The sequence below is a fragment of the Protomyctophum bolini genome, assembly GCF_963924005.1.
Source record: "Protomyctophum bolini genome assembly, chromosome: 15".
In the NCBI taxonomy this organism is placed as follows: domain Eukaryota; kingdom Metazoa; phylum Chordata; class Actinopteri; order Myctophiformes; family Myctophidae; genus Protomyctophum; species Protomyctophum bolini.
In genome coordinates, this window is record NC_137876.1 from 28,010,815 (window position 1) to 28,029,694 (window position 18,880).

The window sequence follows — 18,880 nt, forward strand, 5'->3', positions numbered from 1 at the left end:
CTCTCAGTAGAGTCCTGAACATGAGATTGTTTTACACGCACCTGTTCTCAAACTTCACTCCACTATACACGCCTGTCTCTGGGAGAGCGCAGTTAATCGCTGATTTGGCACACTTACAGTGACAACATTCCAAGGTCCAATTTCAGGAACTTATCCTGTGTGTGTGTGTGTGTGTGTGTGTGTGTGTGTGTGTGTGTGCGTGTGTGTGTGTGTGTGTGTGTGTGTGTGTGTGCGTGAGCGTGTGTGTGTGTGTGTGTGTGTGTGTGTGTTACTGTGAATGTATGTACTGTACGTCCAAAGGCATGTAAGTGTGCGTTCATATTTTCAAGCTTGCACGCAGAGATGCTCTCACGATGCTCATGCTTACACTCACATATAGATTCTCTCTTTCTCTCTCATGCACGCACTAACACACACCGCACACTGCACGCACGCGCGCATGCACACACACTCACACACACACACACACACACACACACACACACACACACACAGACACACAGACACACAGACACACACACAGTATCTCTGCCTACAACTGAAACATGAAAATTAACAGAGCAGATCGAAGCTTCCTAATAACAATCGACAGCCCTTTAAACCTCAGGCAGCTCTTTAAACTCAGGCAGCAACTCCTGTCTGTCGTGCCTCCGGAACCGTGACCCCCCCACTTCCTCCAACCAACCCAAACACCAAAATAAGTTCTCCATCTGAAACCCGTGCAAATATTTGATTGCGACAAGGCTGCCCCATTTTGAAACTAGTAATTATTTTCAGCTCTGGAGAAAAAAGGCAGACAGTTTGTATATACTGGAACCCATGAAGCCTTGTGGCTTTTGAGTGAATGAGAAACAATTAAAGTTCTCCTTGGCAGAGCATGAATCCAGACGGCGATAAAAATGGCTGAGTTCGTCAGGCGCTCAGGGTTGAGTTTCAGTTTGGTCTGTCTAGATTCATGAGAATCTTCCAGAAAATCTCTGTCTCTCTCTCTGCTCTGCTTGCCATTTTCTCCTATTCCCTATTTGGAATTCACAAACAGAAACTTTGGTTAATCTATGCCATTTGTACGGATGCTTTTATTCAAATTGCTTTTACAGTGCCAAGAGTGAACATGTTTCTAGTATGGGTGGCCCCCCTGAGAAGTGAACTCCTAACCTTCAGTGCGTTAGTGCAGTGTTGTACTTATTAAAGCCATGCAGTGAATAGGACCTCTTACCCTGCAGTGTTCATGTTATGCTTTACCCACCGAGCAAGACGGAACCACATGTTACACAATCACTAATAGTGCTCTAAAAGCACGGCTGTAATGATTAAAACGTACATGTTCAAGTGGCCGATTAAAAGCTGCCAGTCTGAAAGAAGGGAGTCACCAACTGCTTGGCATTTACTTACATTTTGCACTTTAGGCATTCAGCGGAGGCTCTTACGGGCCATTTACGAGTGTTGCCATGAAATCAACTTTGAGTCCTAGTTCACCCAGTGTTACAGGCAGCCACCATACCACCATGATTCCTTATTCTGGAAATAGCTGATCCAGATAGAAGATTGGCTATTTTCAGTGAAGAGATTTGGTATAGAGGGGAAAAAAAGGGAGCAGACCTACTGTAGTTTGGTTAAACCAACCAACTAGTATAGGTTTAAGTGGCTAAAAAGATATTCAAACCAACCCAAGCAAATAGATTTTTGAAACTATATGCTCTGTAGACAAATCCAATCTTTTGTTGTACAGGAAATTATAGTTGCTGGAAAAAAAGGTTTAGGTGGGGGACTTTGGTTGGGTTGTGCGTTTGTCACCCAACCACCCCCCCAATCCCCCGCACACGCACCCACGCATGCACACACACACACGCATGCACACACGGTCACACGCACGCATGCATACATACACACACGAATAAGGGTTGATTTAAAGGTCAGAAAGGATAGATTGCTGGTGGGGGGCGTTCAAGAACGAGAGCCTTGGGGTTAAGGGAGGAGAGAAGCAAAGGGGAGAGGGAGGAGTGCGAGGCGTATGGAGAGAGAAAGAGGAGAGGAAAAAGAGGAAGAGGGGAGCAGGATGGAAGGCATTTTTGGAGGAGTGGAAAGCCTCCACTAGGGCAAACACCTCTGAAACAGAAACATCCATTTAGCAGCAAAAACAAGCCCCCCCTTACAAGGGCTCTGTGAATGGACCACTTCAGCCGAGCGAGGAAGTTCCACAGCGGCAGGATGTTCCCTTCAGGACGCACTCGAGACGGGGCCCGGGGCCAATGGCCTGAATACAGACCCCCATCACCCTCCACCTCCCTCCCTCTCTCTCCAACAGCCTTTCTGTTTCTCTCTCTCTCCCTCTCTCTCATTAGTTTGTCTCTGTAGCAATATCAATATATCTTTCTCAATGCGTCTCTCCGTCTACCACTTTGTCCATCACCGTCTAGCCGAAACCATATCCCAGCCTTAAACACACTGAGACTATTGCAATGCGAAATGTCAACACGTTATAACTATTACATACAAAAAATGAGTAGTGATATGGCTGACTGAGTAAAATAAAACAATCTACCTGAAAATAGATAGCTATAAGTGAAGAGCAATTTCCGCAATTTCCGCAATTACCATTTCCGCAATTTCCATTTCCGCAATTTCCTCAATTTCCATTTCCGCAATTTCCGCAATTTCCATTTCCACCATTTCCGCAATTACCATTTCCGCAATTTCCGCAATTTCCATTTCCGCATTTCCGCAATTTCCTCTCCAAGTTATAGGAATGAATGACAGCCTCGACAGGAGATCACTTTTATAACATGTTTATTTGAAAACCTCTTTGACAGCATAGTTTGTCAGGCACAGAGAGGAGGATGAGAGAGAGAGAGAGAGAGAGAGAGAGAGAGAGAGAGAGAGAGAGAGAGAGAGAGAGAGAGAGATTCTTGTCCCTGTGTGGGATGTTTGCCCAAATGGGTTCTGTTGTGTTGGAATGTTCCAGAGAGACTGAATGAGATCATGAACAGGTACATTGCAACAAACAAGCTTTGAATTACAACAAAACAAATAAAACACTATACCAAATGGTTAGTTCCACCTTTCTATGTTAAAAGACAAAAAAAAGGAACAAAAACAAAGGAGAAAAATAAATTACGTGGGCTGTAGAAATGAAGTTGTTGGCGTGGCCCGTGGGGAGAGTGACAAACCAAAACTGTTGACAGAAAGTGGTTCTGTCATTCTCAACTGGTGGTAAAAAGATGTGGAATGCCAAATAAAAAAACAACAAAAAGGGCCATGAAAATATATTCCTAAGATTTGTACAAAACAGCCCACACGGCTACAAAAAAACTATTTGTATCAGCAACATAAAAGCGAGAATTTCCAAACTATAAATTAATTTGTAACGTCTCTTCGCAGTAGGTTAGAGCTGCATGACCATAATTAATATAAAAACTGCACGAAGGAGGATCCTGTGATGAAAAACCAACAATTCCAACCTGGGAACAATATAGAGCTTTATCTTTGAAATTTTCATTGGTGGCATAGATAATATGTATCTCTCTGTTAGGGGTTAACAGACCCCCATAGACAATATGCATCTCTCTGTTAGGGGCTAACAGACCCCCTTTGTTAAACAAAGACTCAAATTCCCAATATGTTTTTCTTTTTTCCATTAAATACATTAATACAAAATAAATAAGTCAGTCAGAGTGGAGACAACAGAATAGGCGATGATCTGTACTGTACAATGTACATACAATAGAACAAACCCCCTGCCTAAACGAGTTTTAATCCAAAAATCAGACATCCATCGTTTGAGGGAAATGAAAACGACAACTATGAGCGTTGGCCATGAAAGTGCAAGCAAAATGATGGGTTACCTTTACAACTATGAGTAATTTCTAGGCCTTTACTTATGAAATGGTTATGTCTATGGGGTTGGAATCACTTTTTATTTGAAAAAAGATATATAGTTTTCTGGTTGCCTACTGACCCCCCCCCCCCCCCCCTCCCAAAAAAACCGAATGAATTTATACAGTGTCATTTTGGAAATCAAGCCTTCAGTTCATTCCAACCAAAGGAGGGGACTTAATCCTAACAGAGAAAGGGGCCATCTGTATCTCTTACAGTATACTTAATTTATGCGCTGTCCTATCAACACGACAGAAATAGCCAATCCGCAATAGAGCAGCTATTTTTGTCACACAACTCCATATGACTAAGCATGAATCAGGCTTTACACTCAACACATAAATACCAACAAGGGTGTAAAAAAAAAAGAAAAAAAGAAACAAACTAATGGAAATCAAAATAACAATTAAGATACACCCCCTGACAAAAATATGAAGTAAAAGGAGTATACATCTTCTGTCATAATCTGGCTCTTCATGAAGCATGAGGAAAGCACATCGCTGTAACACTCTCGCCATAGGGAAAGCTTTTACTCAGCATGGAAGAATAAATAGAGGAACATTATCACTTTTATTGGCTCCACCCTGCTGTTATTAAACAAGTGCCTTTTGTCTGTCTGGTTCACTGAAAAAAAAAAAAAAGAAAAAGAAAAGAAAGAAAAACAACTCACACGATATGAACTTCTTTTAGAATTTTAGACAGAACAGCTTGTTATCATTATTATAATTATTATTTTGTAATTATACATTCAAAATTAGGTCAAAATTAACAGGCTAATGTATTTTGGCTTTCCTTCTAAATTATTCCAGGCACTTGATATGAATGGGGCCAAAACTGGGAGTGAATACAGTCAGAAGAAATATATGATTACTTCGGTGTGCTAGGCTTGTTGGTATAAGTTATCATAATAATTATTGTAAATAAGTCAACTGCCTTTAAAAGTAATGTTTCTACCAGGGTGGAACAAAGCTGTGTAAGTGGAAACATATATTTGAACATTTAGCTATGAACTTGCACCAAGTTGTATACTACATTATATACGGTACAGCATTGCTGCACCCCTGTAATTACATTATGTATTGGACAGTGTTGTACTGACATTATTACTGTGTCATTAAACACATTAAAATTACACAAACTGAGAAAAGAATGTAGCCATTGCAAAGTGCTCAGTATAATCCTCTGTGTTAATTAATTTATCCATTTGTAACTCAAGAGTACAAATGTAACAAAATGGACGCTCAAGAGTTAAATGAATTCTGAGTATTTTACTGTGTGGTTACCAACTGTTCTTTGTTTCCGTTCAGCAATGAGTGGATCGAATCATGCTTCAACGCAACTTGACCAAAACAGACAAACAAAACAGAAAACTTTCCCTTTTGAGACTTTCACTAAACATAGGCTGTGTAAACATTTCAACCCTTCCACTATTTGGGGTTAGCTGGAGAGAACAGCATCAACTTTTCGGGGGAATTGGGAGGTTGTTATTTGGCAATCTCATAACCGTTCCCTGCACATATAGCCACGACGCACTTTCAACCAAGCCCTCCACGTCTTACATTCTCGCTGGCAGTGCAGTGATTTTGGTTCAGAGATCTCAGAAGACAGGATGAAAGAAGACTATTAAGACTAAACATTTGGCACTTTTTTTTCCTTCTCCTTGACAAACTAGGCTTAAAAAGAAGTGTGTTACGGTGGCACAACCCGTAACTACACATGCACACACAGACGCGCACGCACACATACAAACACACACGCATACTTAATACGTTTCAGAGTCTGCTTTGACAAACTTGAGTTTTTTCTGCTGTGTAGTACAGTAGTGTCTCTATGACACAACAGCATGCCTTCATTTCTTAATATTAACACTATGGAGCAGCGATAACTTCTCAAGCTTCTGGGCAGGTTCTTTAGTAGCACTAAAGTAACACAATGACATACTGTAAGAGTGTAAAACAGGTGCACGAGTCGATACATCTTTCACTTTAGGCAAAATTGCCAAAAGTTCTTATTCAGATTGATTTAGAATATGGCCACTAGTAGAGCGTATATGCATTGCTCAAGGACACTAATGACAGGTCACATGACTCTTTGGGGGATTGCACCTACATCACTTCATTTAACTATGAATGCATGCAACACTTTGTTCGTCTTAGATGAATGAGATCGGAAACCTTTACAGTAATATATAGTATGCTTATGAATGGGAAGGCTTAAATTACAGCAGATATACTTTTGATATATTTTCTATTCAGTATGTCTTTGAGCACTTCAGGGATACTAAAAGGCCTCTCGGGTACATATTGCGAAGCACTGTCAATTTCTTGCCCAGCAAGAGTTACATTGTTGTTAGTTTTTCAAACAAATTGTATCAAATTCAACCAACTGAATACCATTTAACTCAACTGATTTGTTTACAGTTACAGTTGGAGCTTCAATTCATGTGTAAGTCTCACTTCTGGCATTTGAATCTTGCTTTCTGAAAACACTGTTAAGCTAAAAATTATCTTTGCGTCTGCCATACATTCTTATATTGTTTTCTTTGACTGTAAACAAACTAAAAATAAATGAAAAATATGGATTGAAAACCAGAAAGGTAAGAATCAGCCAGTTGTGAACAATAAACATCGCAGATCTATCTTAAAATAAGTTACAAAAAAAGAAATAAAAATCTTTGCTTACAGTACTAAAATCTAAAACTAGATCTTTCAACTTAAGAACCACATGTTAAGTCTATAAATATCTTTACAAATATACATAAAACATAAAACCTATTTTTGTAATCACTTATTAAAATGACTAAATGTTTTCATGACAGTGTCTTCCCTAGATTGCAATGCTTTCGGTTCTAAATCAATACTTTAGAAAAAAAATGAGTTTTTTGTCTTTTAAGTACATAGCTGTGCACAGCAATATGATACATATTTGCATTTATATATTTACAATAAATCCTTTTCTAGATACATAGAAAAAAAACCCTCCTACAAACCTTAATTATATAAACCTCACAGGGGATGAGAGCATTGTTCCATGGTCCCCCCAAGCTGCTCGCTTAGGAGGATGAAGCATTACGTTGATTCACTTAACTCAGGAATAAACACATACTATGTATGTAGCCATGTGTACTCATGTCCATTCTTCAATATTTCTTTGTCATCTATAGAATTTTGAGGAAGTACAGTATGTTTTGAGGAAGGACCAAAAGTGTCATCGGAAGGACGAGTCACATTATCGAACGGATTCTTTCTCTGCTGGTATTTAGTTCAAACAAGACTTCCGGGTAGACCATGTACGGTATGTCAGTCTAAGAGGTCCATGCAGAAGAGAAATAAAACAAAAAACGAATGCCCCTGCATCACGTGACCAGTCACTGACCATTGTCTTTCCTTCCACTCCTCTTACATCACTTCCTGTTTCAGTTCTGGGAGCTTCCCCCAAGTAGGCACGGAATGGTTTGACCCCCACGGATTGTCAATTAAAAAAAAAGACTGGCCAGGTACAAAAATAGAATTTCATTTCATTGAAAGGAAGAGACAAACAAACAAAAAAATAGACACGGTTCAACAGCAAAAGAAAAAAAATCCTTCCTTCAATACTTAGGAGTCTCTCAAATAGAAAACGGACACCCTCAATCGTACAGCATTTTCTACCAAAAGTACAAGATCAATTGAAGAACTGAAGCGCTGTGGAAGTATTGCAAGTGACAGTTTTCATGTTTTCCCAACCTCAACAAGGCTGTCAAGACATCACACTGAGAGGTGGTCACAAGTCTCACGGGGGGTGGAGTGTGGCAAGGGACTTAATTGCCCCCTCCCAGTGTGTGTGTGTGTGTGTGTTTGTGTGTGGGGGAAATTATGTCCTTATCACCCCATTACTGGGGAGCGGTTTGGGAAGACAGGGCTCGTCAGGCAAAGGGTCATGGGCAAACACAGAGTCGTCACCTGAGGAGCAGGTGCTGTTTGAGTCCTGACAGGTAGGAGAGTACTGCTCGAAGGGAACCGACAGGTCCAGGTACTCCTGTCACAGGGAGAGGTCAAATGTTAACTCAGTTGGATTTTGAACCACTTTGTAACTTTGTTAAGAAAACTGCTGTACGATAAATGAACCATTTACGTAAGAATGAATAATTTCAACACACATCACTGTCTTTCAACATGGTTGAGTAAAAAAAAAGAAAAAACAGAAAAAAAAAAAAATTGTGTACTTCTACATTCTGGTTTAGGGGCAACATTTCCAGCCAGTTTTGCGGCTTACAGCTCAATGGGAAAGTAGAGGCTTTGAGGTATGACTGAGGTATTTCTGAGGAGCTACACCTTCAGCCAATATAAGCTTTAGGTTATCAAGTTCAAATCTAAGATCAGGTCCGGCATTGTGGTGAGACTTACATCAGTGGAGGTCATGGACAGAACCCTATCATGGTCTTCTACCAGCTGCCTGAAGGTTGGTCGCTGAGAGGGCACAGCATGCCAACACTCTCTCATTATCATATACCTGGAAATGAAAGGTAAAGCAATCAGTTAAAACACGTTTGAATGTTAACAGATGGAACCTCTATACTCGCTGTTCTTGTAATGCACTGCAGTCGTATGTTTTCAGGGGGCCATGTTGATTTTCGGAGGCTTGCAGATTTTGGGGGAGCATGAATAAGACAAACATTAAAAGTCCATAGACTTGGCTGCCACATGACGTCATGCCTAAAAGCCAGACATTGGAGGGGCCGGTGCCACTCAAAAATGAATGACTATAAAAAAACATTTTCATACTAGCGATTACTGTACTACTGTACGTTTGCTTCACTGGTATACATATATGTGACGTACAGCTCATGAGTGCAGTTGGCTGGTTTGTCCATCCGATGACCCTCCTTCAGCAGTTTAAAGAGCTCCTCCACAGGGATGCCTGGGTACGGAGAACCTCCCAGGGTGAAGATCTCCCATAGCAGCACTCCATAGGACCACCTACAAGCACACACACACACACACACACACACACACACACACACACACACACAGAGGGTAAAGGTCAGGGGTCACAAAGCTGCTTGGGTACAGCACAGTGTACTGTTTGTGTGCAGTTGGAGAAACACACATCAGATCTATGCTCTTACTGATAAAAGGCTTTCTGTCTTAGAGAAGAGTATGCGGTCCAACTCTTGTATCTTTACTTTTTTCCAGGCAGATTTAGAACGTTGAGAGGGTGACAGTGTGGAGGAACAGGAGGCGGGACTTAGTCCCTGGACAGCTGGGCACATCTTCTTCTGAAGATTTTATTTTATTATATAATTATAAAACAATCTGAATCTACTATTAACCCCTTTGGTGTTCTAACCCTTCTGGACGGGAACCCCTCTTGGGGTTCTGGACAGTATTACAGTATTAAAAAGAATTACATTTTTGATGCTGCTATAGAAATATTTGAAGTTTTTCAGCAAACTAACAAGCGTTTTTAGAATCGGCCTCAGTCCAAAATGTTATGCCATTTTTTTTGGCTTATTTTATTTAACCAGGACCGTGTGATTATGTGTAAAGGAGACCCTGAAATAAAGGACCTAGCACACCCACCCAAAACTATCAAAGCTCAGTTACCATACAATCCTTTATGCAAACTCAAGTACAACCCAACTCCACGCACATTTCAACCCACCTTCCCTGACTGTCTCTGGCAGCAGGCTCACTCAGTAAAATGGATAAAACATGAGGGGAGGTAATCACATAATGGACTGGTCTATTAGCCCAGGCTCCTATTGTTTGGCCATTGGTCCAGTGCCTCTGAATTGGAGCCCTCCTTCTCCCGCTGTAGTTCTCAGCAGGGCCCTAATCTAATTATCCACGCTCTGCTCAAACAGCAGCTACCGGGCTGCATGGACCTCACTGGACGACCAGCCAGGGAGGAAGTAGAGAGAAGCAAAGGTGGGTAGAGAAGGGAAAATTAGAGGAAGAGAGAGACACCTGCCTCTCTCAGAGGGAGGAGGGAGAGAGATAGAGGGGGAGGAGAGAGAGAGAGAGAGAGAGATAGAGGGGGAGAGAGAGAGAGAGAGAGAGAGAGAGAGAGAGAGAGAGAGAGAGAGAGAGAGAGAGAGAGAGAGAGAGAGAGAGGAGAGGAGAGAGAGAGAGAGAGAGAGAGAGAGAGAGAGAGAGAGAGAGAGAGAGAGATGAGAGAGAGAGAGAGAGAGAGAGAGAGAGAGAGAGAGAGAGAGAGAGAGAGAGAGAGAGAGAGAGAGAGAGAGAGAGAGAGATTAAGTGGTAGTGGAGGGGTAGATCTACAGGAAGAAAGCAGAAGCCAGGAATAATTGGGCTGACAGTGGACCAGTTACCAACTCATTATCATTACAGTGTGTTGGTCTTCTCCCAGCATGGGCCATACCACTGGACTGCGCTAAATGCACCAGTAAACTAACAAGCTTATCCCAGGTGAACATTCACTTTCTATTCTATTAACATCGACTTCACTAACACACACACACACACACACACACACACACACACACACACACACACACACACACACACACAAGACACTGAACCCCTAATTGCTCCTGATATGCCGTTTGGTGCCTTGCATGGTTTCCTCCGCCATCGGTGTATGAATGTGTGTGTGAATGGGTGAATGTAATGCACAATCTATGTAAAACGCCTTGGATAAAAGCGCTATTTAATTGCACCATTTACACACACACACACACACACACACACACACACACACACACACACACACACACACAGGACAGTGTTCTACTCACTGCGTGCGTGTGTGTGTGTGTGTGTGTGTGTGTGTGTGTGTGTGTGTGTGTGTGTGTGTGAGAGTGAGAGAGTGAGAAAGAGTGGACTGAACTACTGTATAAAGACTGACTAAACTGTGTAGTAATCCAGACCTGCTGAAACAACACAACCAGAGAGGACTGATCTTCCTCTCCCGGCCCGTTCCACTACTACTGTAATCACACAGAGACAGGCCAGTGTTGACAGGGGCCTGTGTTTGACTTGGATGGGGCTGCCAGGGACACAAAGTCTGGCTGCGACTGGGGGACGAGGGGCAAGGGCGTAGTGGGGATGTGGGGGCGGAGGGAGAGAAAACCCCTCCGATAAACATTACCAAGGGCACCAATTTTGTCCAGCATGTCTTAGGAGTCACACCGTAGAACATTGAGGGAGCAACGTGAGGAGCATTGAGTTTTCCAATCATGATGGAAGGCTCAGAGGCTGCCCATGCCATTCAGACTGACTGGAGTTGGAAGACATTGGACCTCTACTCCCGAGTTCTCCTTTATTCAGCTGATCGTGACCAATACACAGGAACAATCAGGGAACAATCAAAGGTTATACAAAAGGCCAAGCCCAAGCTTGTCTTTGCCGTCTGGTTTCCTTTGTAATATCCCAGGAAATCACCCCCGAGGGGAATACCTCGTGATAACAGAGAATGGCCCTGCTTATCTCCCCCTACTCCAGGGATGGGTGGATTTACACTGATAAAATAATGCTAAGATGCTGGGGGCCTGCGTGCCGCTTCGGCTGCCCTCTGATGTCATAATGGGAGATTAAGGTACAAACATGGTGCGGAATGCAGTGGATGCTGATATACAATGGGCCCCTGGATTATCAAGCGAGCCCAGATGACAGCGAGCAGAGAACAGAGCTAGTGGCAAGATAATAAGAGAGGGGGGCAGAAGGGCCCGAGGGAACGCCACAAATCCATATTCACACGCTAGCTACTTCTCTTACTTTTTGATGCTAACGCGCACCGTCGTGATATTCCAACAACCCGAATTCCTTGGGTGTACAGCACATCCAGTTGGTTGGAGGGGTGGCATGTGAAAAGTGTGTGTGTGTGTGGGGGGGGGGGGGGGTGTTCATGTGTGTGTGTTGGTTCGTGCAAAACTCACACGTCGCTCTGGTGCGTGTAGACCCGGTCGAACAGCGCCTCTGGAGCCATCCATTTCACGGGTAGACGACCCTGCAACAACAGCAGAGAATATAACAGAGGTGCTTGAGTCAGCAGAACTATTCTGTACAGCCCAGACACTACTGTCCAACAAAACAACGTTCACCAGACCCGGCCCAGTTCAAAGACCGGAGGCCCATTCCCTCCCTTTCATGCATTTTTTTTTAGGTCTTTGGTCTGTCCTCTTGCCCAGAGAGGATTACAGTAAGTGAGCATGTAGAGGGTTTCTGCCTTCAACCAGAACTTACCATGTGTAAATACACATGGTTGCCAAAACATTTTTGAAAACTGTATTGGCAATTTTACCCAAGGTAAATGGCATTTGTGCTATTTTAGTTATTAATTGGAAAACACACTAGGAAAAACACAGTAAAATCTATATAGGATCATTTCCAAAATGTTTTTCAATATTATTGACTTAACATGATGAACTCCACCCCGCAGGGTAAAAAAACAACAACACTGTTATTATTTTACTTATGTCGGAACTATAAACTGAAATGGCTGCTGAAATAAACTCACGTTTGTGGTCTTCTTGTAGTAGTCTATATTGTGCACGTCTCTGGCGAGGCCAAAGTCGGCAATCTTCATAACGTTGTCCTCGGTGACCAACACGTTCCTGGCCGCCAGGTCTCTGTGGATACACTGTAGACAGACACACACGTTAGAACATGTCTCATGTGTGCATGCGTGCGTGTGTGTGTGCGACTGTGCGTGCTGTGTGTGCAGTGTGCGCTCCTCCCCAGCATCTCCCTGTATGTTCCGTACCTTCTGTGAGGCCAGGTATTCCATGCCACGGGCCACCTGGTAGGCACAGGACACCAGGTCTTTGAAGGTCAACTGCTCGTCAGGGATCTTACAGGTGTCGAAGGAGTAGTCCATGCCCGGTGGCCGCCGGGCCCGGAGGTACTCTCTCAGATTCCCCTTGGACGCATACTCCACCAGCACGTACAGAGGACCTGAAAGCATGGCAGTGACTTCATTATTCCTTGATTCATTAATAGTCTAACCAACCCATTCAAACTGGGAAAGCATCTGTGTCATTTTAGATCTTAACCACTATTAATCACCATAGTTTTATACTTTGTCTATCCAAAAAATAGCAGATATACAAGCTTGTAGATCTGCATCTAGAAACTTTTCATTTTACACAAACATTACATTACATCATGTGGACAAGGAAATTGGCTATTTTCGTCCTATACAAATATTAAATTCCCCATTGACAATGAATGGAGAATGATGATGTATGATGATAAGAGCGCCCCTCACTTCAAACGTGATAAAAAGTTGTTGTTTCTCAAACACTCAAACACAAACGATGGGACATTTTTTGGGCGGATTTTCATGATATGGAGGTACGGTTGTGACGCGGTAATTCTTCAAAGGTTGGTGAAAAACATCGGCAGGGAACGGGAGTTAAAGATATATTTATAACGCAGTCAACGTGTTAATAGTTATGTTATAGTAGTAATTGCACCAGAGGTGGTTAGTGTAGTGGCAGTAGTAGTAGTGGAATATTGCAGCCATTAATAGAAAAGTTATGTGACATGGAGTCACTTAATGTACAGAGGAAAATGTGCACAGTTAGAGATATACTGCACACCGGCAATGTTAAGTGTTTAATATTACACTTTGACTTTCAGTAACTTTACCTTCCATTTTTTGTCATTTTATTTAAATTGTTGGGGGTGGCGAGAGCGTGAGCAGGTCACAGTTTACTTTCAGTCGCTTCATCTTTAATTGGTCCCATTTTTCATTTATTCTACACTGAATAGCATTAGCATCTCATTTTACCAACCCATTTAGAGCGAGAACCCCTTTTGGTGTTATTATTATGTTATGCTTTAGCTATTGAAAAATAGCAGATCTACAAGCTCATAGCGTGCCACCGAGTGGCGGGCTACGAGCTTGTAGGTCTGCTATTTTTGAAAAATCGAAGAACGACTGACATAGAAACATAGCTTTTTCAGAAAACTGTCAGGATGTAGAAGACATTTTTAGAATCTGATCTCAGGTCAGAATGGGTTAATATTCCAATTCCCAACGTGCAGTCTTGTCCTTTGGAGATACGGGAGCTGTCAGGCTGCGTTCTGTGATAAATGGGATGTTCTCACCATCCTGCGTGCACGCTCCCAGGAGGTTGATGATGTTTTTATGTTTGCCGATCATCTTCATCATCTCCATCTCTGACACAAGGTCTGACAGATCTTTATCTGTGGCATCATCTGAGAGGGAGGGGGAGAGAAAGACTCAATGAGTTAAAAATAAAGTATTCATAAGTTACTACAAACTAAACTATACATCAGGGCTATTCAACTAAATTGTTCAAGGGGGGCCACATTGCAGAAACCCAAGGGGCCGATCCAACTTTACTGGCGGGCCAGTTCAATAGCCCTGCTATACATGTTGTCACCGAGTGCTTGACAGGATGACAAAAGGGTATAAATACAGAAACACATGAGAACTAATACAGCACTTTTATAGATTACAGAAAGGGAAATAATGAGAGAGAGAGAGATAGATCAGAAGAACAGAAGAACAGAAATAGTGAAACCACGGACAAAGGGATGGAAGAAGGGGAACAGAGAGAAAGTAGTCTCATGTGGCCAGCCCTCCAATCTAGCAGGCCCCGCCCACTTCTATCCACTTTTCGCTTCAACATTCCCCAGCTTTCATTCTGAGAAAGCAAGCTTGGGAGTCAAGGTTAGAGAGAGAGATCCACAACAACAATATCAATGCCACTTCCACCATCAGGAAATCACCTGACTTTTGCTGTTGAAGTTGTCAAGATCACGTAGTATTTCCCAGAGCTTGCCTACATTACCCACAATACCCACTAAAAGCAGTATAATCACAAACCTTTCAGCATTTTCACAGCAACATCCAAACCCTTGTTGGGTTTCTCCTTGTCGATGCCGATGGCTTCGGCCATCACCACCTGACCAAAACAGCCTTCCCCCAGAGGCTTACCCAGGGTCAGTCTGAAACAAAAAGCAATACAGGAAATAATGTATATTGTATATGTATTGTGTAGCTTTTGTGTAAAGGTTAAATTAGGATCTGGTTAGAACAACGAATACTGTAAGCATATAATAAAGCAGTTATTGTTAATGTTAAGTAATGTTCTACAATCTCAGCAAATTCTATATATATATTTGAGATGTTTATTTTTTTTCTTTCTTTCTTACCTGCTTCTGGAGAACTCCCATTTGGGGTCAGAGGGCAGTTCCAGCTCAAGTACGTTGGCCAGCATTGGTCCGTCGCTGGATGACAGGCGGGCAATCCTGACCAATGGGGTGTTGGAGTTCATGGAGGAGTTGGAATCCAGAGACACCTGCTTGAGTGCAAAAAGAGAAAGGTTGTTATAGTTTCTGAAAAGGCAGAGGTGGTGTCCACACGGAGATCTCAGACAGAGACAGTGTGAGACAGAGAGAGACAGACAGAGGCACACTATGAAAATGCCCTGTTTTAACAAACCATACTTGACCACCTTACTTGAAAAAGACCAATACCGGTCGAAGCGTTGCATGTCCTGCCTGCTGTGTTTGTGAATAAATACTTGGAGCATTACAAAAGTGAGTTGCGAGCCTTTGCTTTTCTTAACAAACCATCCAGCCATGACTTGAATCTTGAAAAGTTTGAAATAAAATGTGCAACTGCTGAGTGATTTTCTCTTTAACCTGATCCAAGATCTGCTGGAATCAAGTGAAGGTCTCTCAGAACAATACTTGAACACGTCATGATGTATATTGTACAGTATAATGCAATGGAAGCCATTGAAAATGTTTCTCTTCTCTTATGGAAACAAGAGGATTTTATTGCTGAACAAAAAGAAAGCAAAGGAAGACGCCGATGGCCCATGGTTATTGGTTAATGGGCGTGCCATACAGAGTATACAGTACAGGCTCTGATTAAGTCCTGTGTTCTGTTCCTGGGCCCAGCGGGACATTGTTGCGTGTCACTCCCTGTCTGTTTGTCTCCACTGTACGGATTAAAGGCAGAAAAGCCCCAAAAATATCAGAAAGAAAAAAATAAAGCACCATGGCGCTCACATTTTAGCAATCATGCAAGATACATCGGACATGACGCCAGCACCAAATAACCCGTCGCTGTCCCTGCAAAGTGCCAACTGACACCGTCTGCCTGCCGACACCTTACAGATGGCTATACAGCCTTTGGTGGCTGTAGGGGGACAGGAAGAGTAAGATGCAGGGCGCTAACAAAGACAAATGGAGGGTGATGCTGCAGTTGGTGGCAGACCACTAAACAGGTGGATGGACGTCTCTATCCATCAGCTGAACTCCATTTCCAGAAAGCCATAGCCGTGTCGCTGCCACTCTGCCTGCAGGCTCCGCAACTCCATCACCATTCATCTGACTCGTCTGGGGGCAGATGGTGTTTTATTGATGAATGTGCTTATGTCATAGACCTGCCACGGTGTGTGTATCTGTTTGTGTGTCCGTCCACTGTGTTCATTTATCTCTGGAAGTGCATGTGTGTGTGGGGCGTTCCGCCTCCCTCTTGGAAGAAACATGTCCACCTACCAAGATATCCCAATTCCGACACCCCCTCCTCAGATAGGAGAGAAAGTGAAAAAGAGGTGGGGGGGGTGGATGAAAACTCAAAGAAGAAAAGGGTTGTGAAACAAAGCAAAACACCACGGCCGTCGAACTCGACTGACAATTTGAGAGGAATGAGAGTAATATCAGATGGGACATACCACGAGATTTTCTAGGAGATTTACTCTGAGTTATGAAAAAGGACAAAGACAACCGGTAGATTAGTGTTGCGAAAAATGAAGGAAAGATCCCTTGCACGCATGCACACTATAAGGTCCCTCTTGAACTGACTGCCATAAAAGACCACAGCATAAAGATGGAAAAGATTCTCATGTTTGCAAGCCTTTTGAGAGAGATGTCTTGGGGAAAAAAACACATTTCTTCTTTATACAAACACTCCCTGACACAAAAGAAAGACAAGAAGAAAAACATGAAAGAGGAACATATGGTTCTTAAGTTCTTTTAAGGCTCTATATAAGACATTTTCCTGCTGAGAGAATACAGACTTGCCTGTATTCTTGAACTACAGAGCGCTGGATTCCAAGTAACAATCTTTTCTAAAAATGGGGACGCATATATATCATTTCAGAGGGAAAGCCTCTAATTATGAAGCTGGAGCAGTGGAACACGTGCACACACAACACACACACACACACACACACACACACACACACACACACACACACACACTGAGCGATGGACTGCTGTGTACAGTATAGTATACAGTATGTGTCTCAGCATTAGAAGGGTGGGACTGTGTGAGAGTCAAGATTTATATATCCTCCTGAAGAAATAGCAGATCTCCAAGCACACAATACATCGCAAACACGCTGGGTGTTTGTAGATCTGCTATTTTTGGCACAAGATGCTGTCGTACGACAGAGTATAATTCAGGCTTGAAATGAAAGGCCACTTCACTGGGAGACGCAGCTGCTGTGTTTTAAGATTTTTCCCAAAACAGTTGAGGAGTGCAAGTGTGTGTGTGTGTGTGTGTGTGTGTGTGTGTGTGTGTGTGTGTGTGTGTGTGTGTTGTATGCGCGCTCACCGCTTATGCATGTATGCACGTCTTGCATGCACGAGCATGTGTGCGTGTACACATGTGTGAGTGTGTGTGTGTGTGTGTGTGTTAGATGAGAGTGAAATCCAACACTGGTACTGACAGTCGTTGGGAGGGCATAAATATCCCCTCGGCTGAATCCGCTCCAAGATAAATGTGAACACATGTCACGGAGGCCTGAGGCCTTCCAGCCTCCGCGCTACGCCACATCACCGACAGAAACACAAGAGCTACACATGCTCGCATGCGGAGCTCATATAAAGATGGACGCAGCACCTGCTCTCAGGTCTTATATCGTCACTGTCTGTTGGGTGGAAACCTTGTGTAGGATGGCCAAAACGGGCACTTTTCAGGAAATGGAAAACATAACCCGTGTCTATTCGGCTGTAGACACAGGTTCCATTTCCTGAAAAGTGACAGTTTTCAGGTTCACAACTTGTGAGCGTGTAGATTGGCTACCTTTGTGTGACGACAATGTAGGTCATTTATATATAAAAAGTAAATAAATAAACATAATAAGGTGAAATATGGAGATACAAGGTTTCTGCCCTACAGCAACGATATTCAGTGTGGTACGCTGTACAATCCTGAGTATACATTTTTATTCGGTGTACAAATGGAATCCTTACATTTCCATTTGGTTGGATGTTACTGTCTAGAGGCAAAACCAAACAATAACACTTGAGCACGGATCGGAAAAGTAATTTGAATACAAAGACACATGCAGTTGTATTTAACCTGCTCTATGCACCACACGGTATCATCATGGGTAACATGGTCCAGAATTCACAATGTCTAAATGTGATTCAGCACAATTTGCAGATGACACCCTAATACCACTGAGTCTTTGTGGAAAGAATGTAATTGCTAATCCTAAACTGCAGTCTAGAGGGTTTCACACTTCACTGAAGACGGGAAGTGAGGGGACGAAAAGGGAGAGAGAGAGAGAGAGAGAGAGAGCGAGAGCGAGAGCGAGAGAGAGAGATTATTTGATGATGCAAATCTTGTATCTACTTTCTGTTACCTGTCTCTTGAGAGGGAACTTGGAGAGCTTCTGTACGGGCGGCGTGGGCAGTGTCTTCTGCTTGGTCATGCCCATCCGGCAGAGGACGATGATGACCACGGTGAGGATGAAGAGAACACAGCCCGTCACGTAGATCAGGATGTCTGCATAGTCCTCCTCCTTGTCTAGATCCACAGCTATGGGGGGGAGGTGCACAAACACAAACGCAAGCCACTGCTTAGTAAATAAATACATTTGGGGCCCTATCTTGCACCGCCCCTTACTCCTTATCCCTAAAACTATTTGCCCTATTTTACTATTTTAAAACATTTCAAAATAGTTCAACTAGCCAATCTATAGACACGTTGTGACCTTGTAGATCAGCTATTTGAACTATTTTAAAATGTTTTAAAATGGTAAAATAAAAAGTGTAAGGGGTGGCGCAAG

The 18,880-nt window shown here is 42.8% G+C and overlaps 1 protein-coding gene across 9 annotated transcripts in view; it reads right to left on the reverse strand.

The window, feature by feature from the left end:
- Positions 1-2,770: 2,770 nt before the first annotated feature.
- The window catches only part of fgfr3 (fibroblast growth factor receptor 3), a 73,224-nt gene continuing 57,114 nt past the window's right edge, over positions 2,771-18,880 (reverse strand). For 4 of the 9 annotated variants that reach the window (XM_080784164.1, XM_080784167.1, XM_080784163.1 and 1 more), the window contains exons 9-18: positions 18,455-18,630; positions 15,003-15,151; positions 14,674-14,795; positions 13,929-14,039; positions 12,580-12,770; positions 12,334-12,456; positions 11,753-11,823; positions 8,694-8,831; positions 8,259-8,364; positions 2,771-7,890 (exon numbers count right to left, since the gene is read on the reverse strand). In XM_080784164.1, coding sequence (XP_080640290.1) covers positions 7,726-7,890; positions 8,259-8,364; positions 8,694-8,831; positions 11,753-11,823; positions 12,334-12,456; positions 12,580-12,770; positions 13,929-14,039; positions 14,674-14,795; positions 15,003-15,151; positions 18,455-18,630 — 1,352 coding nt within the window. In that variant the 3' untranslated portion in view covers positions 2,771-7,725. Of the gene's footprint in view, positions 7,891-8,258; positions 8,365-8,693; positions 8,832-11,752; positions 11,824-12,333; positions 12,771-13,928; positions 14,040-14,673; positions 14,796-15,002; positions 15,152-18,454; positions 18,631-18,880 lie in introns of all 9 variants that reach the window. The other 5 variants (XM_080784160.1, XM_080784162.1, XM_080784159.1 and 2 more) reach the window with 3 other exon arrangements.